Consider the following 23,579-nt stretch of genomic DNA (forward strand, 5'->3'; position numbering starts at 1 on the left):
AGTATCTAAATACATCACAGAGTTTTTTAGTTTGTTTAACACTGTTTTTAAGTTTCTACATGATTCATTATGTGTTCCTTCATAATCTGATAGATCACTTCAGTATATAGGGAAATTAGGTAAAATTGGGATTTTTGAAAGTTAGAGATGATGAGGGATTTTCACATGCACCAAATACAGGACGAATGAAGGACGGAGGAAGATCAGCAAAAGAAATAAAGGGATAAAGGAATAAATGAATAAAGGAATAAAGTAATAAAGTAATAAATGAATAAAGTAATAAATGAATAAATAAAGGAATAAAGGAATAAAGGAATAAATGAATAATTAAATAAAGGAATAAAGGAATAATGAATAAAGGAATAAATGAATAATTAAATAAAGGAATAAATGAATAAATGAATAAATGAATAAAGGAATAAAGGAATAAAGGAATAAATGAATAAATGAATAAATAAAGGAATAAAGGAATAAATGAATAAATGAATAAAGGAATAAATGAATAAAGGAATAAAGGAATAAATGAATAAAGGAATAAAGGAATAAAGGAATAAATGAATAAATGAATAAAGGAATAAAGGAATAAATGAATAAATAAAGGAATAAAGGAATAAATGAATAAATAAAGGAATAAAGGAATAAAGGAATAAAGGAATAAATGAATAAATGAATAAAGGAATAAAGGAATAAATGAATAAATGAATAAATAAAGGAATAAAGGAATAAAGGAATAAAGGAATAAATGAATAAATAAAGGAATAAAGGAATAAATAAAGGAATAAAGGAATAAAGGAATAAATGAATAAATAAAGGAATAAATGAATAAATAAAGGAATAAATGAATAAAGGAATAAATGAATAAAGGAATAAATGAATAAATGAATAAAGGAATAAATGAATAAAGGAATAAAGGAATAAATGAATAAATAAAGGAATAAAGGAATAAAGGAATAAATGAATAAAGGAATAAATGAATAAATGAATAAATGAATAAATGAATAAATAAAGGAATAAATAAAGGAATAAAGGAATAAATGAATAAATGAATAAATGAATAAATAAAGGAATAAATGAATAAATAAAGGAATAAATGAATAAAGGAATAAAGGAATAAAGGAATAAATGAATAAATGAATAAATAAAGGAATAAAGGAATAAATGAATAAATGAATAAAGGAATAAATGAATAAAGGAATAAAGGAATAAATGAATAAATAAAGGAATAAATGAATAAAGGAATAAAGGAATAAAGGAATAAATGAATAAATGAATAAATAAAGGAATAAAGGAATAAATGAATAAATGAATAAAGGAATAAAGGAATAAATGAATAAAGGAATAAAGGAATAAAGGAATAAATGAATAAATGAATAAAGGAATAAAGGAATAAATGAATAAATAAAGGAATAAAGGAATAAATGAATAAATAAAGGAATAAAGGAATAAAGGAATAAATGAATAAATGAATAAATAAAGGAATAAATGAATAAAGGAATAAATGAATAAAGGAATAAATGAATAAATGAATAAAGGAATAAATGAATAAATGAATAAAGGAATAAATGAATAAATGAATAAATGAATAAAGGAATAAAGGAATAAAGGAATAAATGAATAAAGTAATAAATGAATAAAGGAATAAAGGAATAAATGAATAAAGGAATAAAGGAATAAAGGAATAAAGGAATAAATGAATAAAGGAATAAATGAATAAAGGAATAAAGGAATAAAGGAATAAAGGAATAAATGAATAAAGGAATAAAGGAATAAATGAATAAAGGAATAAATGAATAAAGGAATAAAGGAATAAATGAATAAATGAATAAATGAATAAAGTAATAAATGAATAAAGGAATAAAGGAATAAAGTAATAAATGAATAAAGGAATAAAGGAATAAAGGAATAAAGGAATAAATTAATAAATGAATAAAGTAATAAATAAATAAAGGAATAAATGAATAAAGGAATAAATGAATAAATGAATAAATGAATGAATAAATAAAGGAATAAAGGAATAAAGGAATAAATGAATAAAGGAATAAAGGAATAAAGGAATAATTAAGTAAATGAATAAAGGAATAAAGGAATAAAGGAATAAAGGAATAAAGGAATAAAGGACAGGGTCGGTACCTGCTGTTTCTGTCAGTAAGCAGCGGGCCGTTAGTGGGGGTGATGTTAGCTTGTTCAGCTACAGAATGAAGGAAGAGAGGAAAGCGTTCAGTTTTATATCAGAGGAAAGTGAGGAGGCAAAACTGAGGTTAGTATTAGTTTTATAATAATAAATAAAAAGCATTGAGTTCTATACATAACATAATATTTAAAATATAGTGGTTTTAATAAAAGACGAATTATTTTATTTTCCAGAACGTCTTTATGAATGTTTCTGCAGTAGTTGTGTAAATGGTGTAAATGTGTGATTAGAGCTGATTAATGATGTTTATTCAGCTTTAAACCTCAGCTCTTTCCCCAGCTTCTCTTTACGTAGGGAGTGTGTGTGTGTGTGTGTGTTGGTTTTGCTGGTCTTGTTGGGAGTGTGTGTGTGTGTGAGTGTGTGTGTGAGTGTGTGTGTGTGTGAGTGTGTGTGTGTGTGTGTGTGTGTGTGTTGGTTTTGCTGGTCTTGTTGGGAGTGTGTGTGTGTGTGAGTGTGTGTGTGAGTGTGTGTGTGTGTGAGTGTGTGTGTGTGTGTGTGTGTGTGTTGGTTTTGCTGGTCTTGTTGGGAGTGTGTGTGTGTGTGTGTGTGAGTGTGTGTGTGTGTGTGTGTGTGTGTGTGTGTGTGTGTACCTGGTTTCTCCTTGCGTGGGGAGTGTGTGTGTGTGTTGGTTTTGCTGGTCTTGTTGGGAGTGTGTGTGTGTGTGAGTGTGTGTGTGAGTGTGTGTGTGTGTGAGTGTGTGAGTGTGTGTGTGAGTGTGTGTGTACCTGGTTTCTCTTTGCGTGGGGAGTGTGTGTGTGTGTTGGTTTTGCTGGTCTTGTTGGGAGTGTGTGTGTGTGTGTGTGTGTGTGTGTGAGTGTGTGTGTGTGTGTGTGTGAGTGTGTGTGTACCTGGTTTCTCTTTGCGTGGGGAGTGTGTGTGTGTGTTGGTTTTGCTGGTCTTGTTGGGAGTGTGTTGTTGCTTCTTGTTTTTCTGTTTCAGAACTTTCTCCAGATCAGCCATGATCTTCAGCTGGTGCCGCCGCTCGTACTCCGCCCGGGTGAAGGCGCCACGCCTCTGGGGCGTGCCCGGGGGCGTGGCCTGAGTTGGTAGGGGCGTGGCCTGTGGGGGCGGGGGCAGGGTGGGTATGGTAGGTAGAGACTGGGAGAGTGGCGCGGTCATGGAGGCGCAGAGATCATCTGTAGAGGAGAGTCGACTGAGGGGGAAACAGAGGTTTAAAGTTATATATTTAAGTTATTAATATACATTCAGCCTGGTTAGAGACTGTAGGTACTGTATATATATATATAGACTGTATAGGGATCTTGCCTGATGTCCTGCTCCTGCCTCCGTTTCCTGATCTCCTCGGCTCGTCTCTGCTGCCTTTCCAGCAGTAGAGCTTTCTTCAGCGCCATCTGTTCCTCAGAGAGACCTCCCTCCTACATATATATACACACACACATATATATATATATATATAGAGAGAGAGATACAGATAAAACACAGAGAACTCTGTAACTATTAAAAGTAGAAGTTCTTTCTTTTCTTTAGAGAAATTACAGATGAAGTCAGAGAGCGGTGAGGACTGTTTCTACACCTTCAAATAAAGACTCTTAGAAACTGGAGAAAATAAAAACTGCTACAGGAAGACGTCTGGCTGACCCACATGGAAACAGCAGCTTTAGCCTTTAGCTCAGATTAACATGATTAAGAACTGATATATGCAAAATAACATAAGCGTACAAAGATTGTTTAAAACGATCATTACCGTGACCGTCTTAATCCACACTAACCTTAAAGAAGATCCCGCCCCCCGCCCGGCTCTCCGTCTCCGTCTGGTCGCTCATGGAGTCGGAGGAGAAAATATCCGTCTGGTCCTGATCCGTCTCTCCCTCCTCCGTCCTCAGGGGGGCGCTGAGGAGCACATCGCTCTCGAACGAGCATTCAGACGGGGGTCCTGAACTGCTTCCCCCGCATACGCTCACAGTGCCCACCACTGCGGGAGGAAGACAACACCGGAGAGTTAACCCTTTCAGAACCTGCGTCCATTACAATTGTTCCATTACAATAATCATGTATTTTCTGTATTTTTAAATGGTTTGTTAACACTAAGACTATTTGAGCGCTTAATGTTAATGTTGTTCATCAGAATAGACCATGAACCAGCCAATCAACAAGTTTATAAACCACTGAAACAGCAGAGTTAGCTTGGGGAAACATTAGCACTAGAGGAAGCCACTGAGGCAATGTAACAGCTAATATGTACTAATTTAAAGAATGTGATTTAGATCACTTTTTTAATCATGTTTTTACTGTGTAGGGGTGGTTTATGAAATAAAAAGGTCAGAATGAAATATAAAATATTACACACAGGCTTCCAATGCAATGAAAATAATAATAGTAAAAAAAAGCTGTAAGATAATTCAGGTCTGAAATGGTTAATATTTATCTCTATAACTGGGGAAAAATAGCAATTTTGTTAATAAATCTGAACATGTACCAACAGAAGATATGATCACCAACAAAACTCACCAGCAGGGAGAAGTAATACGAAATAATAATTATAATGTCAATGTTTAGCAGTAGGGAGCAGAAAACAATTAACATGAAAAACGACAAATGTTGATTCTTAACCACAGTGACCAGTATTTACATTGACTTAATTATAAAAGTCAACATTAACCAGCAAAGAAAAGATAAAGCCAATTTTATTACCAGCAGGGGGCAGTAAGCATGATTGGCAATTCTGAACCTCTAAATACTCCAAATCATAATAATGAATAATTACACAGTTATAATTGTCAGTGTGAATATGTACCAGTAGGGGACAGTAATTAACACTGATAACTACAAATATTAACACTTTATTTTACTTCTGTAAATGTTCAGATCTACCACTAGGGGGAGATGATAACAAGTAATAATAATAATAGATACAATAAAAGTCCATATTTACCAGACGGAGGTGGTGGTGGAATGGTGTCCAGCTCCAGAGTGAAAAGGGGCGTGTTGTCGTTGCTGGAGACCGAATCGGAGCTGCTCTCCTGGGCCGGAGCCTGAGCCGGTTCTGGTTCCTGTTCCGGTTCCTGAGGGGTCTTGGGTCCTCCCAGTCTGAGGGAGGAGCTAGTCTGGACCTGGCACTGACTGGGAGAAACCCGCCGCAGGTGGGGGAGCGTGTCGACGTTCTGGGGTGGCGTGAGGACGCGCATGAGTGGTGGGAAACTGAGGTCACATGGTCGAGTGGGGTGGTGCCTTTTGGGACTTTTAGGGGCGGAGCTATGGAGTTTACGAGGTGTGGTGGAAGCAGAGACTTTAGGAGACTTGGGGGATTTGGGTTCGCTTGACTTGCGCGGTGAACCGGCAGGTGACAGGTCGCGGCTGGAATGAGGTTTCCGAGCTGGGATCGTCGCTGAGGTTTTTGGTTCGGCCGAGATGACCCATGCCTTACTGGGAGGCGGAGTCCTCCTAGAGGAAGTTGTGGTTTTGACCGGAGGTGTTGAAGGTGTCTTCTTTCCCATCAGCTTCTGTTGCTGTTCCGTGAGTCGCTGCATGTCCTTCTGTAAGGACTGCAAGGCGGAACTGAGCTTGGACACCGCCTCGTTGTACTCGACCAACGGCAGCTCCTTGTCCAGTTCTTTCTTAGGTTCCACCGAGAACGTGACCTGCTTTTCCAGTTTTGGTGGAACCTTCTCTTTTTCTTCTGCCTTCTCTTTCTCTTTTTCCTTCTCCTTCTCTTCTTCTCGCTTCAGGTCCTCTTCCATGCGAGTCAACCTCTCATCCAGACTAAGTGTTTCTGCCTCTTTGGCATCGCTGCCGTTCGCGTCGTTCGCCCCCTCGCCTTGTTCCCGCTGCAGTTTCTGGAAGGCAGTCTTGCCCAGCCTCTGCCTGTGTTTGGCGAAAATCGCCTCAATACGTTTTTTCTGATCCTCGATGGCTCTTCGCTTCTCCTCCAGACGTGCCCCCAGTTCCTGAGCTTCAGCAGCTCCGGCAGGGCTCATCACCATCGGACTCGAAGGCTCGTCCAACCCTTGTGCCCTGGAGGCAACTGGGGACTCTGGAAGCTTCTTCCTTTGCTCTGCAAAACTTGTCATGCGACCTCCTTTGGGGCCATTGGATGGAGTTCCAGGGTTGGACCTTGTGGAGAAATCTTCTGAAGCATCCGAATCGATGCTCCCATCTCTGAGAACCGAGTCGTCATCTCTGGAACAGTCCACTCCAGGTCTCCTGGTCCCACCACATGCTCGCCTTCCACTGCCTCCGATTGGTCGGTACATCATCCCTGACCTGCAGGGGGCGGAGCTGCTCAGTCTAGTCTTGTCCTCCTTATCCGGGGAGTGCAGAAAGAATCCCGCCGGCGCCCCCTCTGGTTCGTTTCGCACAGATCGACCTGTATGGATGACCTGCAGCGCCTCCTCAATAGTGGGCAACTCCCCTAATGGTGCCTGGCCAATCAGCTTGCTCAGATCTTCTGGGGGCGTGTAGGGGGCGAGGTTGGTGAGGCTGTCGTTGCTGACAGAGCGGAACAGAGGGTTGCCCATGACAACGTCCACATCGCTGTCCAGAGGGAAAGGGATGTTGAAAGTCACAGCGGAGAGTGGGCGACTAGGAAAGAGAACATTCAAACGATTTGTTGGCGCTAAAAGAACAGATCAATCTCTAAAAAAAAGGGTACAAATGTTCCTAATTCGTTAAATTAAAGATTTAAAGAATTAAGCACTACAAAAAGAATCTGCCAATGGGATAAGCAGGTATTTCTTTGTATGATTTCTTAAAATAAGCAAACACAAGTGTCAAAATGAGTCAAATAAGATTTAAATCAAGTGGAAATCACAGATTCTGTGACTTGAATTATGACTTTTGTGCTTATTAAAAAAAATGCTCATCAGAGAAAAAATAAGATATAATGCCTTGAAATTAGATAATTTTACTTTGCTTAGATTGTGTTTATTGTCAGAAATGAAGAATTTAAAGACAAAATAAACTGAATTAAAACATGAAAAGCAGGAGCAGCGTACCTGATCTGCTTCTTACTCCAGCCTCGACCCTCTGAACAAACAGAACAAAATGAAAAGTGAAAATTAAAGATAAAATCCTAGATAATTAAAAAGTTCAACACTTTCCAGGATGCTGTGCTTCCTCACCTGATTTTCCCCCAGGAGACGAGGGTAAGAGCGGCTGCTTAAACAGGAAGGATGGAGAACCGCTGAAAAACAAGGAAATTCCACAATGTAGTTCAACAATATGGGCATGATTCTGGGCGCTAAGCTTGTTAGCAGATTGTTAGCAGTTCATTCTGAATGATGGTACCTGGGTCCACTGATGGGACTGGTGCAGTCCTCCATTCCAGATGCATCTAAGGTGCAGAAAAGAACACAGAAGTGAGAGTGAGGATGGGTAATTTTACATTTTAAAGTCACTAGTCCTCGACTGAAGCACTTTGGTGCAATCCCATTTCACCACTTAGCCCTTAGTTTTGTGTGTTCACATCTAGGGGTAGAGTGTCCTGATTTTTGTTAGGCTGGAGGGGTAGGTTAAGGTAAGTGTTGGGGCTACATGGTCCTTCAAACAGAGATTTTTCAAAGGTACTCCCAAAAAGAGGACTATGAGAATCACTGGCAACATGGTGCAGCACAGCCAACCAAAGAAACCTACAAGTTTGAGCATTTTTTTCCTTGTTGAAATTCACGATAACCACTATATTTCCATCGTTTACGGCCATTCATAACAAGCATTAAAATATCTCTAGTAGTTCATCTCAGTAGCTAGCTCTCTGTCCAATTTCACCTTAAATTATGCAAAAGTGGGGGAATTTAAGGTGGATTAAAAAAAAGAAGCTAATGTTAGCTTCCCTTCACACAGGAATTGCCTCTGTAATGTGTGTAGATACCTGTAAGATCCAGATTGTGTAAGGGCTTGACGAAATCTGGCTTTTGCACTTCAAACACCGCCAGTAACTCGGAGAGGAAGCACATGATGTTCACCTGAAGATTAAAAATCAGTAATCATGAAGCTTTCAGCTGAAACAGTCAAGCTGTTTAAACAAATTTAAACAAATAAGATTATGTCAAAAGTGCAGATTTAAACCAAACGACATATTTCAATAATAATGCTTAGGGTTCTCACCCGTAACAATGGTGGGGCGTAGAGCAGGTCCTCCAGCACTAGGGGGCAGCAGCTTTTCAGGTGACTGTCACAGAACTCTCGGATCAACTGCAGGTTATGTAGACTGTCCGCAACGGACATCGTGTCCTTCAGACAGACGTCTGGAAGACAAACAACAATGGCTTTTGGAACAAAGATTGTTGAAACATTTATGAACATTCAGGCTAACATAACAGTCTATAATTATCAGTAAGATATACCAGAATAGTCCAGTTGGTCATCCCAGCTATTAGAGAACATAATAAGAAATATTAGCCAAGTTTTTTAAAGATAATATGAGTTTGTGAAGCTTTTTAACCTCATTTGTTATGTCAGTAATGCTGGTAAACCACCTTAGTTAAATTGGCCATGACGGTTGACAATATAGTCCAATATATTGGTCAAGTTGGTCATGTTGATAAGGTAGCCTGTTCATGCTAGTACACCAGATCAGAGGAAGTTTACTAAGCCAGTAAATGAGATGTTCTCTTACCCTCCAGGGGCAGCAGCTGGGGGCAGTAGAAGTGTATGGTAGCAGCGATGGCACAACCGTTAGACAGATCTTTCACTCCGGACACGACGGAAAAGGTGGGAGTCTGTTTAGAGCGCACTTTATCTTTCCTATAGCGGATCTGAGAGAAGAGTAAAAAAGAGAGAGAGAGAATAAAGAAGAGTAAATCTTGAGGACGATTTACTCAACTGCAGAATCAAGAGTCACTGTAGTGAATCAGGTTCTTTCTTAGTTTGTTCCCCTTCACACCTAGTATTACCCACACGTCCTCGGTGATCTGATCACCAACGCATCAGTTACGATGGGGGCGGGGCCAGATATGGTAAGAGTCTTCTATAGGTCCACCTTCTACACCTTCTGGAGCATACCTAATTTCCGCTATACCACATCGTCCACCGTCTACATTAACCACATCATCGCCCCTGCTAAAACATACCTAATTTCTGTGATACCACACCGTCCACCGTCTACATTAACCACATCACCGCTGCTGCTGGAACAAATGTAATTTCTGCGATACCACACCGTCCATCGTCTACATTAACTACACCACCACCCCTGCTGAAACATGCGGAATTTCCGTGATACTACACTGTCCTCTGTCTAAATGAATTGCATCACAGCCCCTGCTGGAACATACGTAATTTCTGCGATACCACACCATCCACCGTCTACATTAACTGCATCACAGCTCCTGCTGTAACATACCTAATTTCTGTGATACCACACCGTCCACCGTCTACATTAACTGCATCACAGCCCCTGCCAGAACATACCTAATTTTTGCGATACCACACCGTCCACCTGGGTTAGCTAAGCATGCCATAATAACAAGCTAACGAATAAAGGTGATACTCGTGGCTAGAGAACAAGCCAAACTAGCAGCTCATCTGGATTTGGCTGTTGACTCCGCCCACAAAAAAAAACTGGAAAGCCAGCCCCGCCTCCAGTGGAATGTTTTTATTCAACATATGTGATTGATGATCCAGGACACCTGTTGATACCAGGTGTGAACAAGTCTTTAGACTGAATCTGATTTACTTTAGTGACTCTTGTGACTTTCTTGTGATTTATCTTTGATTGGGTGTCCAATAGGAATCCCACAGTGCAATAGGAATCACTCCTATGACAGATCGCTGTTGGGCTTATAGACAGTAGAATAACAATAGAATAACAGTAGAATAACAGTAGAATAACAGTAGAATCACATTAAAACAGTTATATAATAAACACTAATAGAATCACATCACACTGAAAACAGCAAAACAGCAATGTGTGAAGCCAGCCACTAGGGGGTGTGATCCCATAGGTTTGTGCAGAGCAGCTAATAGATTATCTCACACACACACACACACACACACACATACCTGCACACACCTGAACACACCTGCACACACCTGCACACACTTCAAACACCTACACACACCAGACAGCAGCAAGACAGGGCCACAGCTACAGGGTTGCAGTGAGAGCGAGTGAGGGATGAAGAATGGAGGGAAAGAAAAGCAGAACAGGTGTAAACGATGTTGCTGTGAAGCACAAGCTCAGTCACAGTCGCCACCTAGTGGCCAAGCAATGGAAACACAGGCAGCGCAGCGGGTCAGGAGTGAGGGAGTGAAAGAGCAGAAAATAATAATAATAATAAAATTCTCTAAACTCTAATCTCTACAGAAAACAGAAACAAAACAAAACCACTCACTAATAAACTGAACTAAAGCCCCTCCCACCAACCAGCTGCTAAACAACCAAGGAAACAAAGGAAAAGAAAGATTACAAAAATAAAGAAATGCCGAAAAAAGAATAAAAATAAACTTAAATAATGTAAAAGAGTCAAGTGTCAATGACTTCACAACCAGAGCACATAATAACACAGATTATACTAATCAATATCAACAGAACTCTGAGAGAGAGATAAAAGAAAGAAAAACAATTAAACAGAAAATAAGAAAATAATCTACAAGACAGAAAGAGAGGAAAAAGAAAGAGAAAAAACAGGCGAAAGAACAGAATGAATAAATAGAAAGAGACAAAAAGTAGAGAGAAAAAATAGAGAGAAAATAAGAAGAAAGAAAAAAGTCTAAGAAAAGAGAAATACAACAAGAGAAATACAACAGAAAAAAAAAATAAAAGACAGAAAAAGAAACAAAGATAGCAGAAAGAAAAGACAGGAATAAGGCAATAGAAAACAACAAAAAGAAAGAAAGAAAGAAAGAAAGAAAGAAAGAAAGAAAGAAAGAAAGAAAGACGAGAGACAAAGCAAATCCCAGATAAAAAGAAAATTAGAAAGAAAGAAATATTATAAACGAAGGAGAAAAGAAGAGAAGGAAAGAAAACAGAGATCAATAAAGAAGAGTGAGAGAAAAACTTGAAATAAACTATAGAGAGAGAAAAAAATTAGAGAAAGAATAGAATGAATAAGAAGAAAGAAAAAAGAAAAAAAGAGAAAAAAGAGAAAAAGAAAAAAGGACAAAACTAAGAAAAGAAAAAAAGGAGAAAGTGAGAAAATGAAGTGAAAGAAGAAGAAGAGGGAAGGAGAAAAACCTAAAGGAAAAGTAAGAACAGAGAGAATAGAGATAGGAAAGTGAGATTGTTAAAAAAGAGAATGAAAGAAAGAAAACACAAGTTTAAAAAAACTTTAGAGAGAAAAACTAAAAAGACAGAAAGAAAGAAAGAGTGATTAAAAGAAAAGTGAAGGAAGTGTCAGCAGGTCCATCCAGCCGCGAGGTTGGATTGGGGGTGGAGGCTGTGTGTTGTGTTGTTGTTTGTTTGTTTGTTTGTTTGTTTGTTGGCGTGGTGGTTGCTATGGAGACAGCAGGCTGGCGGATACGTTACCACAGGAGGTTTTTTCCCCGACTCCTTCAAACAAAAAGCGATGGCATGCTGGATGCAGGATGGCAGAGAGAGGAGGACAGGCGTAAATGCCACGGTAACCGCCGCCACGGCAACCAGAGTCACACACACAGTTACACCAGGAAGAGGAGGAGCAAAGTAAACGCAACAAACAGGAAGGGGCGGAGTCTTAGGAGAGATTCCGCATGCTTTATGCCGTTTCTACTGGCCCGGTTAAGGTTAAACAGAATCGATGGGCGGGGTTGCGGTGGCAAGCCCTTCATTTTATTGGCTGAGGGTTGGGAGGAGAGGGAAGAGGGCTTCTGATTGGTCAAAGGAGGATTACTGTAAATGTACGAACAAACGTATAGAACAGACAAAAAACAGTAGAAAATCCAGTAGCCAATCAGAATGGTTCAGATAAGGCACATGTGTGAGGCTCCGCCCTGCTCCAGTCGAACAACGTAAATAAAAGTGAGTTATCGTTACTAAATAAATTACACAGATCATCACTTACGATAAGAAATCTACTGTATTCCACAGATGGAAACACATTTATAAATTCACAAATACAAATTCATATCATAAATAGGGGTGGGACAAAATATCGATATTGCGATATATTGTAGCGTTTCAGTTAAGAAAGTTATTACTAAAGTTACTGCTTTATTACTCCACATGGTGGCGCTGTAATCAAATGAGTAGAATTAATATACTTGCAGTGAATAATATTGTTTTTGAAATCATGTGAAACTAAACCAATAAATCCATAATTCCTCGTATTTGATTATTTAGCAGTATTTTATCTTCTTTAGTAACACAGATGTTGTGAAGTATCGTAGAGAATTGTCTTGTGATATATCGTGTATTACAGAATCACAGTATTGTGATATCACTGTTATCATTGTGAGCAAGTATTGTGATTCCCACCCCTAGTCATAAACACTAAGATGGTAAAGTGAGAGACAGAATGAGGTGGTAGAACCAAAGAAGAACCCTAAAAGAACCAAAAAAGACAGAAAAAATATCAATCAATGATTTCCAGGACCAGATTGAGGAAAGAATTTCTAATTTAAGCAATTTCCCTTAACCCAAATGTAGCCAATCTCATCCAATGATTTTGCATTGAAGCTAGGAGGCTAACGTCCAAATGCTTCTGGAGAACACTTCTAAAGTTGCACCAAATGCTGACAGATGTGCAAATGCACCAACAAGGCTTGTCTATTATCTGTACTGTAGAGAGCTAATGCCAAATGGAACAGGATTCTCTAGAACCCAACTGGTACCATACTTACCTAATCTTAGACATGGAATAGAGGGGTATAAACTCTAGATGGAGCGCGTATGAGTTGGGGAGTTGTTGGTCAATACAATCAAATCCTCAAGTAATGCTCTAAATTCTAGTAGAAAACCTTCTGCCTTGGAGAGTAGAGCAGTGTACACTTAATTTATGTCCTAATACTTTGGTCTATATGGCTAATTGGCTAAATTTGTGATGAGGTGAAATTTGAGTAAATTTGAGGTGTTTCTTGATTGAGGTTTACTTTAAGATCTATTGCAACAAAAAGTAACAAAAGTTAATGGATAGATGTAGAAAAGTGATAATGTTTGGTGAGTAAGGTGGATCTTGGGCTCTAGTTTGATGACAGAAAGCTTATTTAAGAAGCTTATCAAAATCAGTAAATTATCAAGTACTTGTTTCAGAATCAGAAAAGGTTGGAACAGTATGGAGATCTGAATCTGAAGTGGAAAAAGCAGCTTTTGGACTTGTTGAGAACAGTCTGGAGGGTCCTTTGGTTTCCTTAGGTCCATCTTTGGTCCATTTCTTTCAAAAACGAAAGCTCTGGATTATTGATTTGTTTGACCACAATACACTGTGTTTCCACTGTTGAGTGATGGTCCATTATCCATTATATGAGACCAGTAGAGAAATGTAAGGCACTTCTGGACATGGTGAACACAAGGCAATCAATATTAGTGAATGTAACTCTGTATTGTAGAGCTTGATAAAGTTAATTGTTGCATTGCCATCTAAGGGATGTTCAGCTTTTCCATACTGTACCAACTTTTGTCTGATTTAGGGTTGCATGTTCTTTTAATATACGCTAAGAAAAAAAAGCTAATTGCAGCTTGTGGACACATACTGTACATATTTCCTATTTTTGACCAATCCATGACAATGGAAACATTTTCCCTATCCCTCTCTACGTCTTTAAACCTTAACGGTTTTCTATCTTTTCTAGAGCCCAGAGAATTACACTCTATCAGTAGGTGTGTATTATTGAGTACTCACTGGGACCAGCTTCCAGTACCATCGCGTTGGACACTGTTACGCAGAAGCAAGGGAAAAAAGAGAGAGGACAGGAAGAGTTGTTAGTAACAGGGTGGAAAAGGTTAGTGAAGAAGGATTAGCAATAAAGGTAAAGTGCCTAATTGTGATGAGCCTATTGCAGTTACTGAGATACTAGAGGTTATCCTGAAATCCTCCCACCAACTGCAACAATGGTAGTCGATTGGGGATCTTAAAGTTTCCCAAAACATATGTATAGTCTGAAAATGCCTTGGAACCTCCTAGTGGTCACATATGATAAATGAGTGCTTTGCAACTCCAGGCTATTAATTAGAAACTTGAAGGTACCCAAAGGTTATGTGCAGAAACATAGTCTAAAATACCCTTGACTGCCTACAAGGCTACTGCCTAGTCTCTCCTTGGCCAAACAATAAAAATGAGTGTCCTGCTAGCCCAGGTAATTGATTTGTTAGCTTAAAGGTACCCACGACGTATAATCAGGACCATAGTCTGAGAATACCCTGAAATCTCTAAGCCTTGTAGAAATTCCTGCAAGACTTATTACGGCCACTCATGGTAACTGTGTGCCCTACAATTCTAGGCAATTGATTGAGGATCTTGAAGGTACCCACAACTTATGCGTAGTCTGAATATCCCTTGGAATCTCCTAGTGGTCATATACAGTAAATGAGGGCTTTGCAACACCAGGCAATTGATTGGGAGTTTGAAGGTACCCAAATGTTATGTGCAGAAACATAGTCTAAAATACCATCAAAGATCTAAGCCATGTCAGAATGACTGCAAGGCCACTACCTAGCCTCTCCATGGCCAAAGAATATAAATGAGTGGCCTGCAACCCCAGGTAATGTATTGGTTAGCTTAAAGGTACCCAAAATGGATTTGCAGAACCAAAGTTTGAGAATACCCTGGAATCTCATAGCTTTGTAGGAATTCCTGCAGGGATCTTCACGGCCACACATGGTAAATGAGTGCCTTGCAACCCCAGACAATTGATTAAGCATCTTGAGGGTACCAAAAACCTATGACCAAAGACCAAAGTGTGAATATGCTCTGACTTCCGATAGCCCTGCAGGAAAATCTGCAAGACCCCTACCCACTATCTAGCCTCCTCATGGCCCTGCAAGCCCAGGCAATTGATTGGGGATTTCAAAGTTTCCCAAAGGTTAAGTGTAGGACCACAGTCTAAAAAAAGTATCCTGGAATCCTTAAGCCTTGTAGGATTACCTGCAAGGTCACTATCTCAATTCCTAATAGTCAAGCAATGCAATTGAGTGTCCTGCGACTCCAGACAATTGATTGGGGATCTAGAAGGTACCCAAAGTTTATGTGCAGGGCCACTACTAAACTTCCTCATGGTCACATATGGTAAATAAGTGTCTGCAAGACCAAAACCAAGACACCTCATGACCCATGTAATTGATTGGGGGATTGGCCATAGTCTGAAAATATCCTGGAATCTGCAAGCCATGTAGTAATTCCTGCAAGGTCACTATCTATCCTACTTATGACTACACAAAGTAAATGAGTGCCCTGCAACCTCATGTAATTGATTGGGGCTCTTAAAGATACCCAAAATTAATGTGTAAGACCAAAATTTTAGCCAAATATGAAATTTGACATCTACCTTTAGCCCAGCCATGTAGCAAGCACACATGTCCAGATGGGCGGGCAGCCTTGTGTACAGTGCCCAGGGACAAGAGAAGGGTCCAAAGTTGGAATTTGCTGAAGGACCCAACAAAGATATGAAACAAGTATTTATGTCCTGTCATCTGTTGTCAGGAAGTTTGCAAGAACACTACCAAGAATTCGTATTGCCAAAAATGGTAAAGGAGAGCCTCAAAACACCAAGCAATTAGTTGGGGATCTTAAAGGTACACAAAGGTTATTTGCAGGACCAGAGTCCTAATATTTCCTTGCATTTGCTAGTTGCAGAAAAGTCTAGGAGGACAATGATTGAGGAAGCTTACCCTGAGAAAGAAGCAAGCTCTGGAAAAACTTTAGGTTACTGTCCAAAAGCACTTGTGTTAGTAACTTGAGGTCCTATTACACATCACGTTACACAAGAACAGATACTGTCCATCTAGTACAGGTGTCTTAAAATCTGCATTAGAGATGAAATTCCAAAATACCTGGTGATGGAAGCAAGACTAACTGACTAATCTGGAAGTTTCTATGCAAGTTCTTGCACAAGACAAACACCAGGAACATCATATTAATGACTTTATATAGCGACCAAAGTAGTAAGGGCCTAGAACATCTCAAACAGTTGAACCAAAAGACTTTTTTCTCTCCTACAGGGCTTTCAGGGAGTGTGGATCCTGGTTAAATAATAATGTTTTACTGCTGATTGCAAACCTGTAATGTACGGATGCTCTTGAACTTTGTGATATGAACCGAATTCAAAGTACATAACAAAATTGCAGATCTGCAGCTGAAGATCACACATTCTCAAATGTGGACATCTACATCCCAGATGTTTGAATCTGGACTTTAAATCCAGTCTCAAATTCTGGATTTTGTTGTCGCTAGAAGTTAAGGGAATAGTTCAACCACAAACTGGATTCAAGGTCCAGACTTGAAGACATTTGATCTGCATGGTCTGGGAATAGCAATTGAGCTTTCTACAAAACTGTACAGCTGTTAGAATGGGTGACAAACTGAGGAACTGTCAATATCCTTCTTGCAGGAAATCAATATAATCCTCTTCGCAGGAAATACACCAGCCAAGAACACGTTGCAATTCTACGAGCTGGTGATTGATGGTCTTGGAAGTGTTTCCAAAGTGATAAAACCAATCACCAATCAAATGGGGGAGGGGATCATTAGACAAGGTGCAAAGACAAGGAGCAAAGACAAGGTCTGAAAACAGGCTTTACTAGGAGGGCAACAATTCGGTGAATTCAACCAATGAAACCCAAGGTTGTATGACTGCATTAATTTCCTTCACTGGGACCTAGAGGCAGTTGCAGTCTTACTTGGTACATTTTAAAACTTTAAAACTTGACAAGACCTGCAAGCTGATCGACAGCAGAATTTAGGGTTCCATCACTGTCCGTCAGTTCAGATTTGTATCAAGAAGATACCAGAGTACCATCTGCCCAAAGTGGGGACACCTCTATAGACACTGCTGGCTGCTGGTCTACAGAACATCTTGTAGACCAGCTGTAGATCTATATGTTTGAGAAATATGTCATCATTAGGTTTTGTCATGAATATGAACAGTTCATATGTATAATTACTACTAGCATATGGTCAAAGCAGTAAGCACTGGTGCCATTGCTTGATTTTGGAGTAATAAAGAGCTTTGGTCAGAGTGCCATTACGGTGCAATACTGGTACAGTATAATCACACTAATGGGTCAGAATGGGCTCTGGAATAATTATGCACAAGATATTCAACATAATCCAATATTAATATTCATCATTCCAGATTCCAAGCTCTAGATTTAAACCTTGTTAATCCAGAAGAAAAGAGAATTCTCCCAGCACATCTGGAGAACATCTTGTAGACCTGCTGTAGATCTATATGTTTGAGGAATATGGGATGGAAAATGGCTGTATGGGTTTGTTTATGTGTTGGGTACTCACTGTTGGTTGGACGGGTTGCAGATCTGTGCAGGTCGGTGGTTTTGGTACGTCCTCTGTCTCCGTACTCTCCCTCATCTTCTGGTTCAACTGTGAAACACAACACACATTTTGAACCTGGAGAGGAGAACATATGTAAAAGCATAGACATGAAGTTAATTTCCTTCAGGATTAATAAAATAACTATTTATATATTTATCTGCAAAATATGAAGTGCTACAATGTGAGAATTTGGCACTGTGTTCTGACTTGTAGACATAAAAATAACAGGAAAAGTGAAGATCAGTTCCGGAGTCCTAAAATAATGTTATAGAATGAACCTCAGATTTATTATTGTGATTATACAATAATCACAGATCCATTATCACATTATTGATTAATTTTAAGATAAAAACAGCAGAATTATCAATTATTCACACCAGAAACACCATCATTAGATTTCGTAATGAATATGAACGAGTTCATATTTCATATTTACGAGTACTTAAGCAATAATACACGAGAGGGATTGCTAAAAACAGGGATTGCTATCTCAGTATTATACATTATAGCACGAACCTCGAGTGTATTATTGCGATTATACCAGAGTTCCATTATCACTGTTTATTGAAAGATTTTAAAGAGTTAAAGAGGAGGAGAAAATAGGACCTGTTTGGTTATAAAAACTCAGCCAGTTAAAATAGTTCCATTGCTGCTCTGTTTGTAGCTGCGCTGTTTGGTTTGTAAGCGCTGCATCGTTGCTAGGTTACCTGTATGTGGTGAGTAATACATGGAGAGCTTCGGTTACAGTGCATTACCGGCTGATAACTGCACTCATAAAACGCCTCTTACACATTGCAGGGTCAGAACTAACTGTGGTATAATAGAGTATAAAGCCAAATATTATGGATAATATAATTTAAGGACTGCATTTAGTCTCGTAAGCAGTTGCGCTGTTGATAAATGGTGGAGTACTGAAGAGCTTTGCTCAGAGTGCCATTACCGTGCAATACTGGCACTCCTACGATGTCTCTTAGCTAATCACACTAATGGGTAAGAATGGGCTCTGGAATAATTATGCATGAATTGTTCAACATAATCCAGAGTTAATAATTATCATTCTAGACGCCAAGCTCTAGATTTAAACCTTGTTGATCCAGAAGAGTAGAGAATTCTCCCAGCTCGCCCCCTCGCCAAACTGATCCGCCTCCTTCGCCATCTTTATCGAACCCACAGTCTCCGTGGCCGCCAGCGTCATCAGCGTATCAATGAGTGCCAAGTGGGCGTCCTGAAACCAATTAAAGAAGAGCAAAACAACCAGTAAAACAATGGTAAACGTAACCATTTAAATACAGATTAAGGATATCTAAGAGTAAGAATTCTTTCAAAGTCAGTTGAGGATTAGTAGAGTGAGACCACAATAAATATAATTTAATATCTAAAAATTTGGTAGAAAATAATTTGTTGTATTGAAAATCAAAACTTAACGTAGCTAACTATGTTATCTAGCTTGCCGCTAACCTTAGTTCTCTCCCCGGTAACATAGCTAACAAGCCGCTAACGTTACTATGTTAGTTAGTTCACTGCTAACCTTAGTTCTCTTCTCAGTAATGTAGCTAGATAACTCACTGCTAATGTTAGTATGTTAGCTAGATCAGTAATCCGCCAAAGTCAGAGCTCAACTGACTCTTAAAGGGAATGATTAGAGAGACAGTCTGATTGGTTTATTATTTTACGTTACGCATAAAATTAACCACGTCCATGATTAATTAATGTAGCTAGATAACTCACTGCTAATGTTAATATGTTAGCTAGCTCTCCGCTAACCTTAGTTCTCTCCCCAGTAATGTAGCTAGAACTCTCTGATAACACTAGTATGTTAGCTAGATCAGCGATCTGCCAAAGTCAGAGCTCACCTGACTCTTAAAGTGAATGATGAGCAAGAGACACTCTGATTGGTTTATTTCACGTTACGCACAAAATTAACCCCACCCATTATTAATTAAGAGAATTAGTACATGACTTTTGCTTGTTTCGAGCTGAGCAAGGTGTACTTTTCCTGTCGTTATGATAGCAAAGACACACTGATACACCCTTAATTAAGCTGCTCTTATGTGTGTATGTTTAAGACGAACAGATTTGTATCAGTTTTTGTCACATAGTGAAGTTTATCCTAAAGACTTCTCTCTTTTCTTGCGTTATGAATAATGTTATTAAAACTGAACAAACGTTCGTCACTTATGAAAATTCCATCACGCACCAGGTTGATGGGTTTGTTGGTGAGCTGGGCGTCTGTGACGGGTTTTTGGGAGAGCGTTGGTGCCAGGCCGCGGTGCTGGAGGAGCCGCAGCAGGCTGGCGTGGTCTTTAGGGGGCGCCGGTGAGCCGGTTTGGGTCTGTAGGAGGGAAGTGATGGTGCTGCAGTACGGCTCACTGGACAGCAGGAGGCGCTCCACTGCAGGACCGAGAACTTCCCCATGATGATCATCAGCTACGGCCTCCAACACATCGGCCGGGATGTTCTCTGGAGATCACAAACCAAAATAGTCAAAATAAGAGTCTTTTTTTAGGTTGTTAATCTTTTTTATGTTAAATAAATACTTATATTTTTTCAGATTATTAAACATAAGCCTGTCAAAATATCAGTTTTGTATTGGATGATATATTATCCTATGAGTATTTTTATTCCACTTTGGACTTGCAGGAAAGCAGAAGCCACAGATGTCCATGTATCCCTTGATTAAACAGTGTGAAAGACTGGTTGTTTGGGTGGGTGGAGCCTACTCGCTCTCTTACGAAATGTTGTCTTATTGTTCTTTGCAGAATTGTTTTAAATCTGCCACATTGGAGGGCTTTTGAAGCATGTTTAAAGTCATGCCACAGCATCTCAATCAGATTTAAGTCTAGACTAAGTCCTGCAGTTTTTAGATGTTGTTTAGTGACCTCCTGGATGAGTTGTTCATGCCCTTATTAATTTTGGTCGTCCGACCGGCCACTCCTTGCAAGGTATACCAGTGTTCCATGTTTTCTCCATTAGTGAATAATAGTGAATCACTGAGTCTTAAAGCTTTGTTTTCTTATCTGTTGTTGAATTTCTTCAGATCAGAAGATAATATGTTTAATTTTAAGATCTTTTATTTGCTTTTATTATATTTTTTCCTTTAGTAAATGAAATTATTATTTCAAACTTTTTTTTAAATATTTACTCATGTTATCTTTATCTGATATTAAATTATAAATACAAGATATTTATACATATTGTCACCTATAAATGCTCACTTGTTCTAGCTTTACTGTGCTGGTGAGTCGGTGGCTGATGGTGTTCGTGTGAAGAAGACTCATCACGTTTTATCTTCATCACACTGACAGTACAATTCCCTTGACCCTCTCTCTCGTGTGGTTGATGTGATGTGATGTCAGATTTATCAGCTCTGTGAGAGCAGAGACTGTAGCTCCGCCCCCTCAGTGTATAACATCACAATACCTACATTTAGAGTGTTAATAATATACAGCTCTGGACGAAAAAATAAAAGATCCCATAAAAATGATGAGTTTCTTTGATTTTACCAAATTAAAAAGCTCTGGAATATAATCAAGAGGAAGATGGATGATCACAAACCATCAAACCACCAAACTGAACTGCTTGAATTTTTACACCAGGAGTAAAGCAGCATAAAGTTATCCAAAAGCAGTGTGTAAGACTGGTGGAGGAGAACATGATGCCAAGATGCATAAAAAAAAACTGTGATTAAAAACCAACCAGGATTATTCCACCAAATATTGATTATTTCTGAACTCTTAAAACTTTATGAATATGAACTTGTTTTCTTTGCATTATTTGAGGTCTGAAAGTTCTGCATCTTTTTTGTTATTTCAGTCATTTCTCATTTTCTGTAAATAAATGCTCTAAATGAGAATATTTTTATTTGTAATTTGGGAGAAATGTTGTCTGTAGTTTATAGAATAAAACAACAATGTTCATTTTACTCAAACATAAACCTATAAATAGCAAAATCAGAGAAACTGATTCAGAAACTGAATATACTGCACATATACACACATACATCACTAAATATATATGACCCATATTATAAAGCTGGTGTATGTGATGTAATATAGATAGAGTAGTGATATGTCTTCTTTATACAAACACAATCAGTCCTTTCACACACACACACACACACACACTCCTACACACATTAACACACACACTGAGGGATTCCCACATTCAGAGCGCTGGTGCACGACAGCAGCAGTAATGTGGAGGAAGGAACCCTGACTAAACACTGGCCTTCTTCAAAGCTTATATAACCATCTCAACAACACACACACACACACACACACATATATATATATATATAAATACACACACACAGCTCTGGAAAACATTAAGAGAGCGCTTCAGTTTCTGAATCAGTTTCTCTGATTTTGCTATTTATAGGTTTATGTTTGAGTAAAATTAACATTGTTGTTTTATTCTATAAACTACAGACAACATTTCTCCCAAATTACAAATAAAAATATTCTCATTTAGAGCATTTATTTACAGAAAATGAGAAATGACTGAAATAACAAAAAAGATGCAGAGCTTTCAGACCTCAAATAATGCAAAGAAAACAAAAAGTTCATATTCATAAAGTTTTAAGAGTTCAGAAATAATCAATATTTGGTGGAATAATCCTGGTTTTTAATCACAGTTTTTTTCATGCATCTTGGCATCATGTTCTCCTCCACCAGTCTTACACACTGCTTTTGGATAACTTTATGCTGCTTTACTCCTGGTGTAAAAATTCAAGCAGTTCAGTTTGGTGGTTTGATGGTTTGTGATCATCCATCTTCCTCTTGATTATATTCCAGAGGTTTTTAATTTGGTAAAATCAAAGAAACTCATCATTTTTAAGTGAAATCTTATTTTTTTTACAGAGATGTGTATGAGAAATGAAAGGTTTAGGTTTCAGACACATTCAAATAGGAATTCCACTGGTTTTCCAGAATCTTCTAGATAATTAGATAATAATAAGTCACTCTCAGGTCCTGACACTGCAATACAAATCACATATAAATATATTTTATTGATTAAGTTATTTTAATTGATAACGTAGCACATACTTGTGAAGTGGAACTAAAATTTATATCAAATAAAAATCTAAAAAATATTCAGCCCCCTTTACTCTTTCAAAGTTCTTGAAATTCTTGTTTTTGAATTGACTGACCTTCATTTTTTTAATCTTTATTTAGTTGAGTAGTTGTTGCTTCTCATAACCTGGATTCGAACATTACTCAAATATTCACTATTCACTGTATACCTGTAACTCTACCTCTTCACTACTTTACTTTAACTGATGCTCTCAAACACTTTATTAAGAGACAAGAAATTCAAGTAATTAACTCTTGATGAGTTCAGCACAGCTGTTAACTGAAAGCCTGAATTCCAGGTGACTCTACCTCATGAAACTGACTGAGAAAATTATTTGAAAAATGTAAAATAAAAAACATATTCTGGTTTGTTTAACATTTTTTGTTTAGTAAATAATTCCATATATTTTTCTTCATAGTTTTCATGAGTTTATTATGAATCTTTTGATTATGTATATGATATATGATTATATATTGGTACTGTGTTTCTGAGGGGTCTTTGTTGTCACAGTTTGGCACAGTAACCCAGATGGTGACGTCACACGCACCCATACATATCCCAGCCCCACCCCCTTTTAACCCCCTTCGTCATTCTGACTGAGCCTGCGACAAAATGCACGAGCTTTACTGAGTCACACGCGCACCAACGCACGCACAATCGCAGGGGTGCAACGCTTCACTATTACACCCTAATAAACACTAATAAAAAACACAACGCATGCACGCGCCCTTCACGCGCACCGCGTCCGTTCATCTGTATTCCTGCTGATGCATTACACACGCACGCGCGCGCACACACGCATTCTCTAAGGCGTGTCAGCCTCCCAGTGTCTCAGCACACGCACGCACGCACGCGCACACACAAAGCCGCAAAATCAATCTCTCGCCTCGTTATTATTATTATTGCATTGTTTCTACTACAACATCTCCACGCGCGGCAAGCACGCGCACCTATTGTCA

General features: G+C 38.6%; 1 protein-coding gene across 5 annotated transcripts in view; it reads right to left on the reverse strand.

Moving 5' to 3' along the window:
* Window positions 1-23,579, reverse strand: part of LOC103027056 (calmodulin-regulated spectrin-associated protein 3) — a 35,876-nt gene that overhangs the window by 12,035 nt on the left and 262 nt on the right. For 2 of the 5 annotated variants that reach the window (XR_007427934.1, XM_049469403.1), the window contains exons 2-17: window positions 19,745-20,007; window positions 18,632-18,772; window positions 17,509-17,595; window positions 13,903-13,935; window positions 11,613-11,660; window positions 8,763-8,901; window positions 8,252-8,391; window positions 8,016-8,109; window positions 7,436-7,481; window positions 7,270-7,331; window positions 7,144-7,174; window positions 5,085-6,730; window positions 3,922-4,124; window positions 3,458-3,567; window positions 3,040-3,344; window positions 2,131-2,188 (exon numbers count right to left, since the gene is read on the reverse strand). Coding sequence is in view for 4 of the 5 variants with exons in the window: in XM_049469403.1 (XP_049325360.1) it covers window positions 2,131-2,188; window positions 3,040-3,344; window positions 3,458-3,567; window positions 3,922-4,124; window positions 5,085-6,730; window positions 7,144-7,174; window positions 7,270-7,331; window positions 7,436-7,481; window positions 8,016-8,109; window positions 8,252-8,391; window positions 8,763-8,901; window positions 11,613-11,660; window positions 13,903-13,935; window positions 17,509-17,595; window positions 18,632-18,772; window positions 19,745-20,007 (3,406 nt within the window). In the remaining variant the exon portion in view is untranslated. The remainder of the gene's footprint in view (window positions 1-2,130; window positions 2,189-3,039; window positions 3,345-3,457; window positions 3,568-3,921; window positions 4,125-5,084; window positions 6,731-7,143; window positions 7,175-7,269; window positions 7,332-7,435; window positions 7,482-8,015; window positions 8,110-8,251; window positions 8,392-8,762; window positions 8,902-11,612; window positions 11,661-13,902; window positions 13,936-17,508; window positions 17,596-18,631; window positions 18,773-19,744; window positions 20,008-23,579) is intronic. The other 3 variants (XM_049469404.1, XM_049469406.1, XM_049469405.1) reach the window with 3 other exon arrangements.

The sequence above is a fragment of the Astyanax mexicanus genome, chromosome 21 (assembly GCF_023375975.1).
Source record: "Astyanax mexicanus isolate ESR-SI-001 chromosome 21, AstMex3_surface, whole genome shotgun sequence".
Lineage (NCBI taxonomy): Eukaryota > Metazoa > Chordata > Actinopteri > Characiformes > Acestrorhamphidae > Astyanax > Astyanax mexicanus.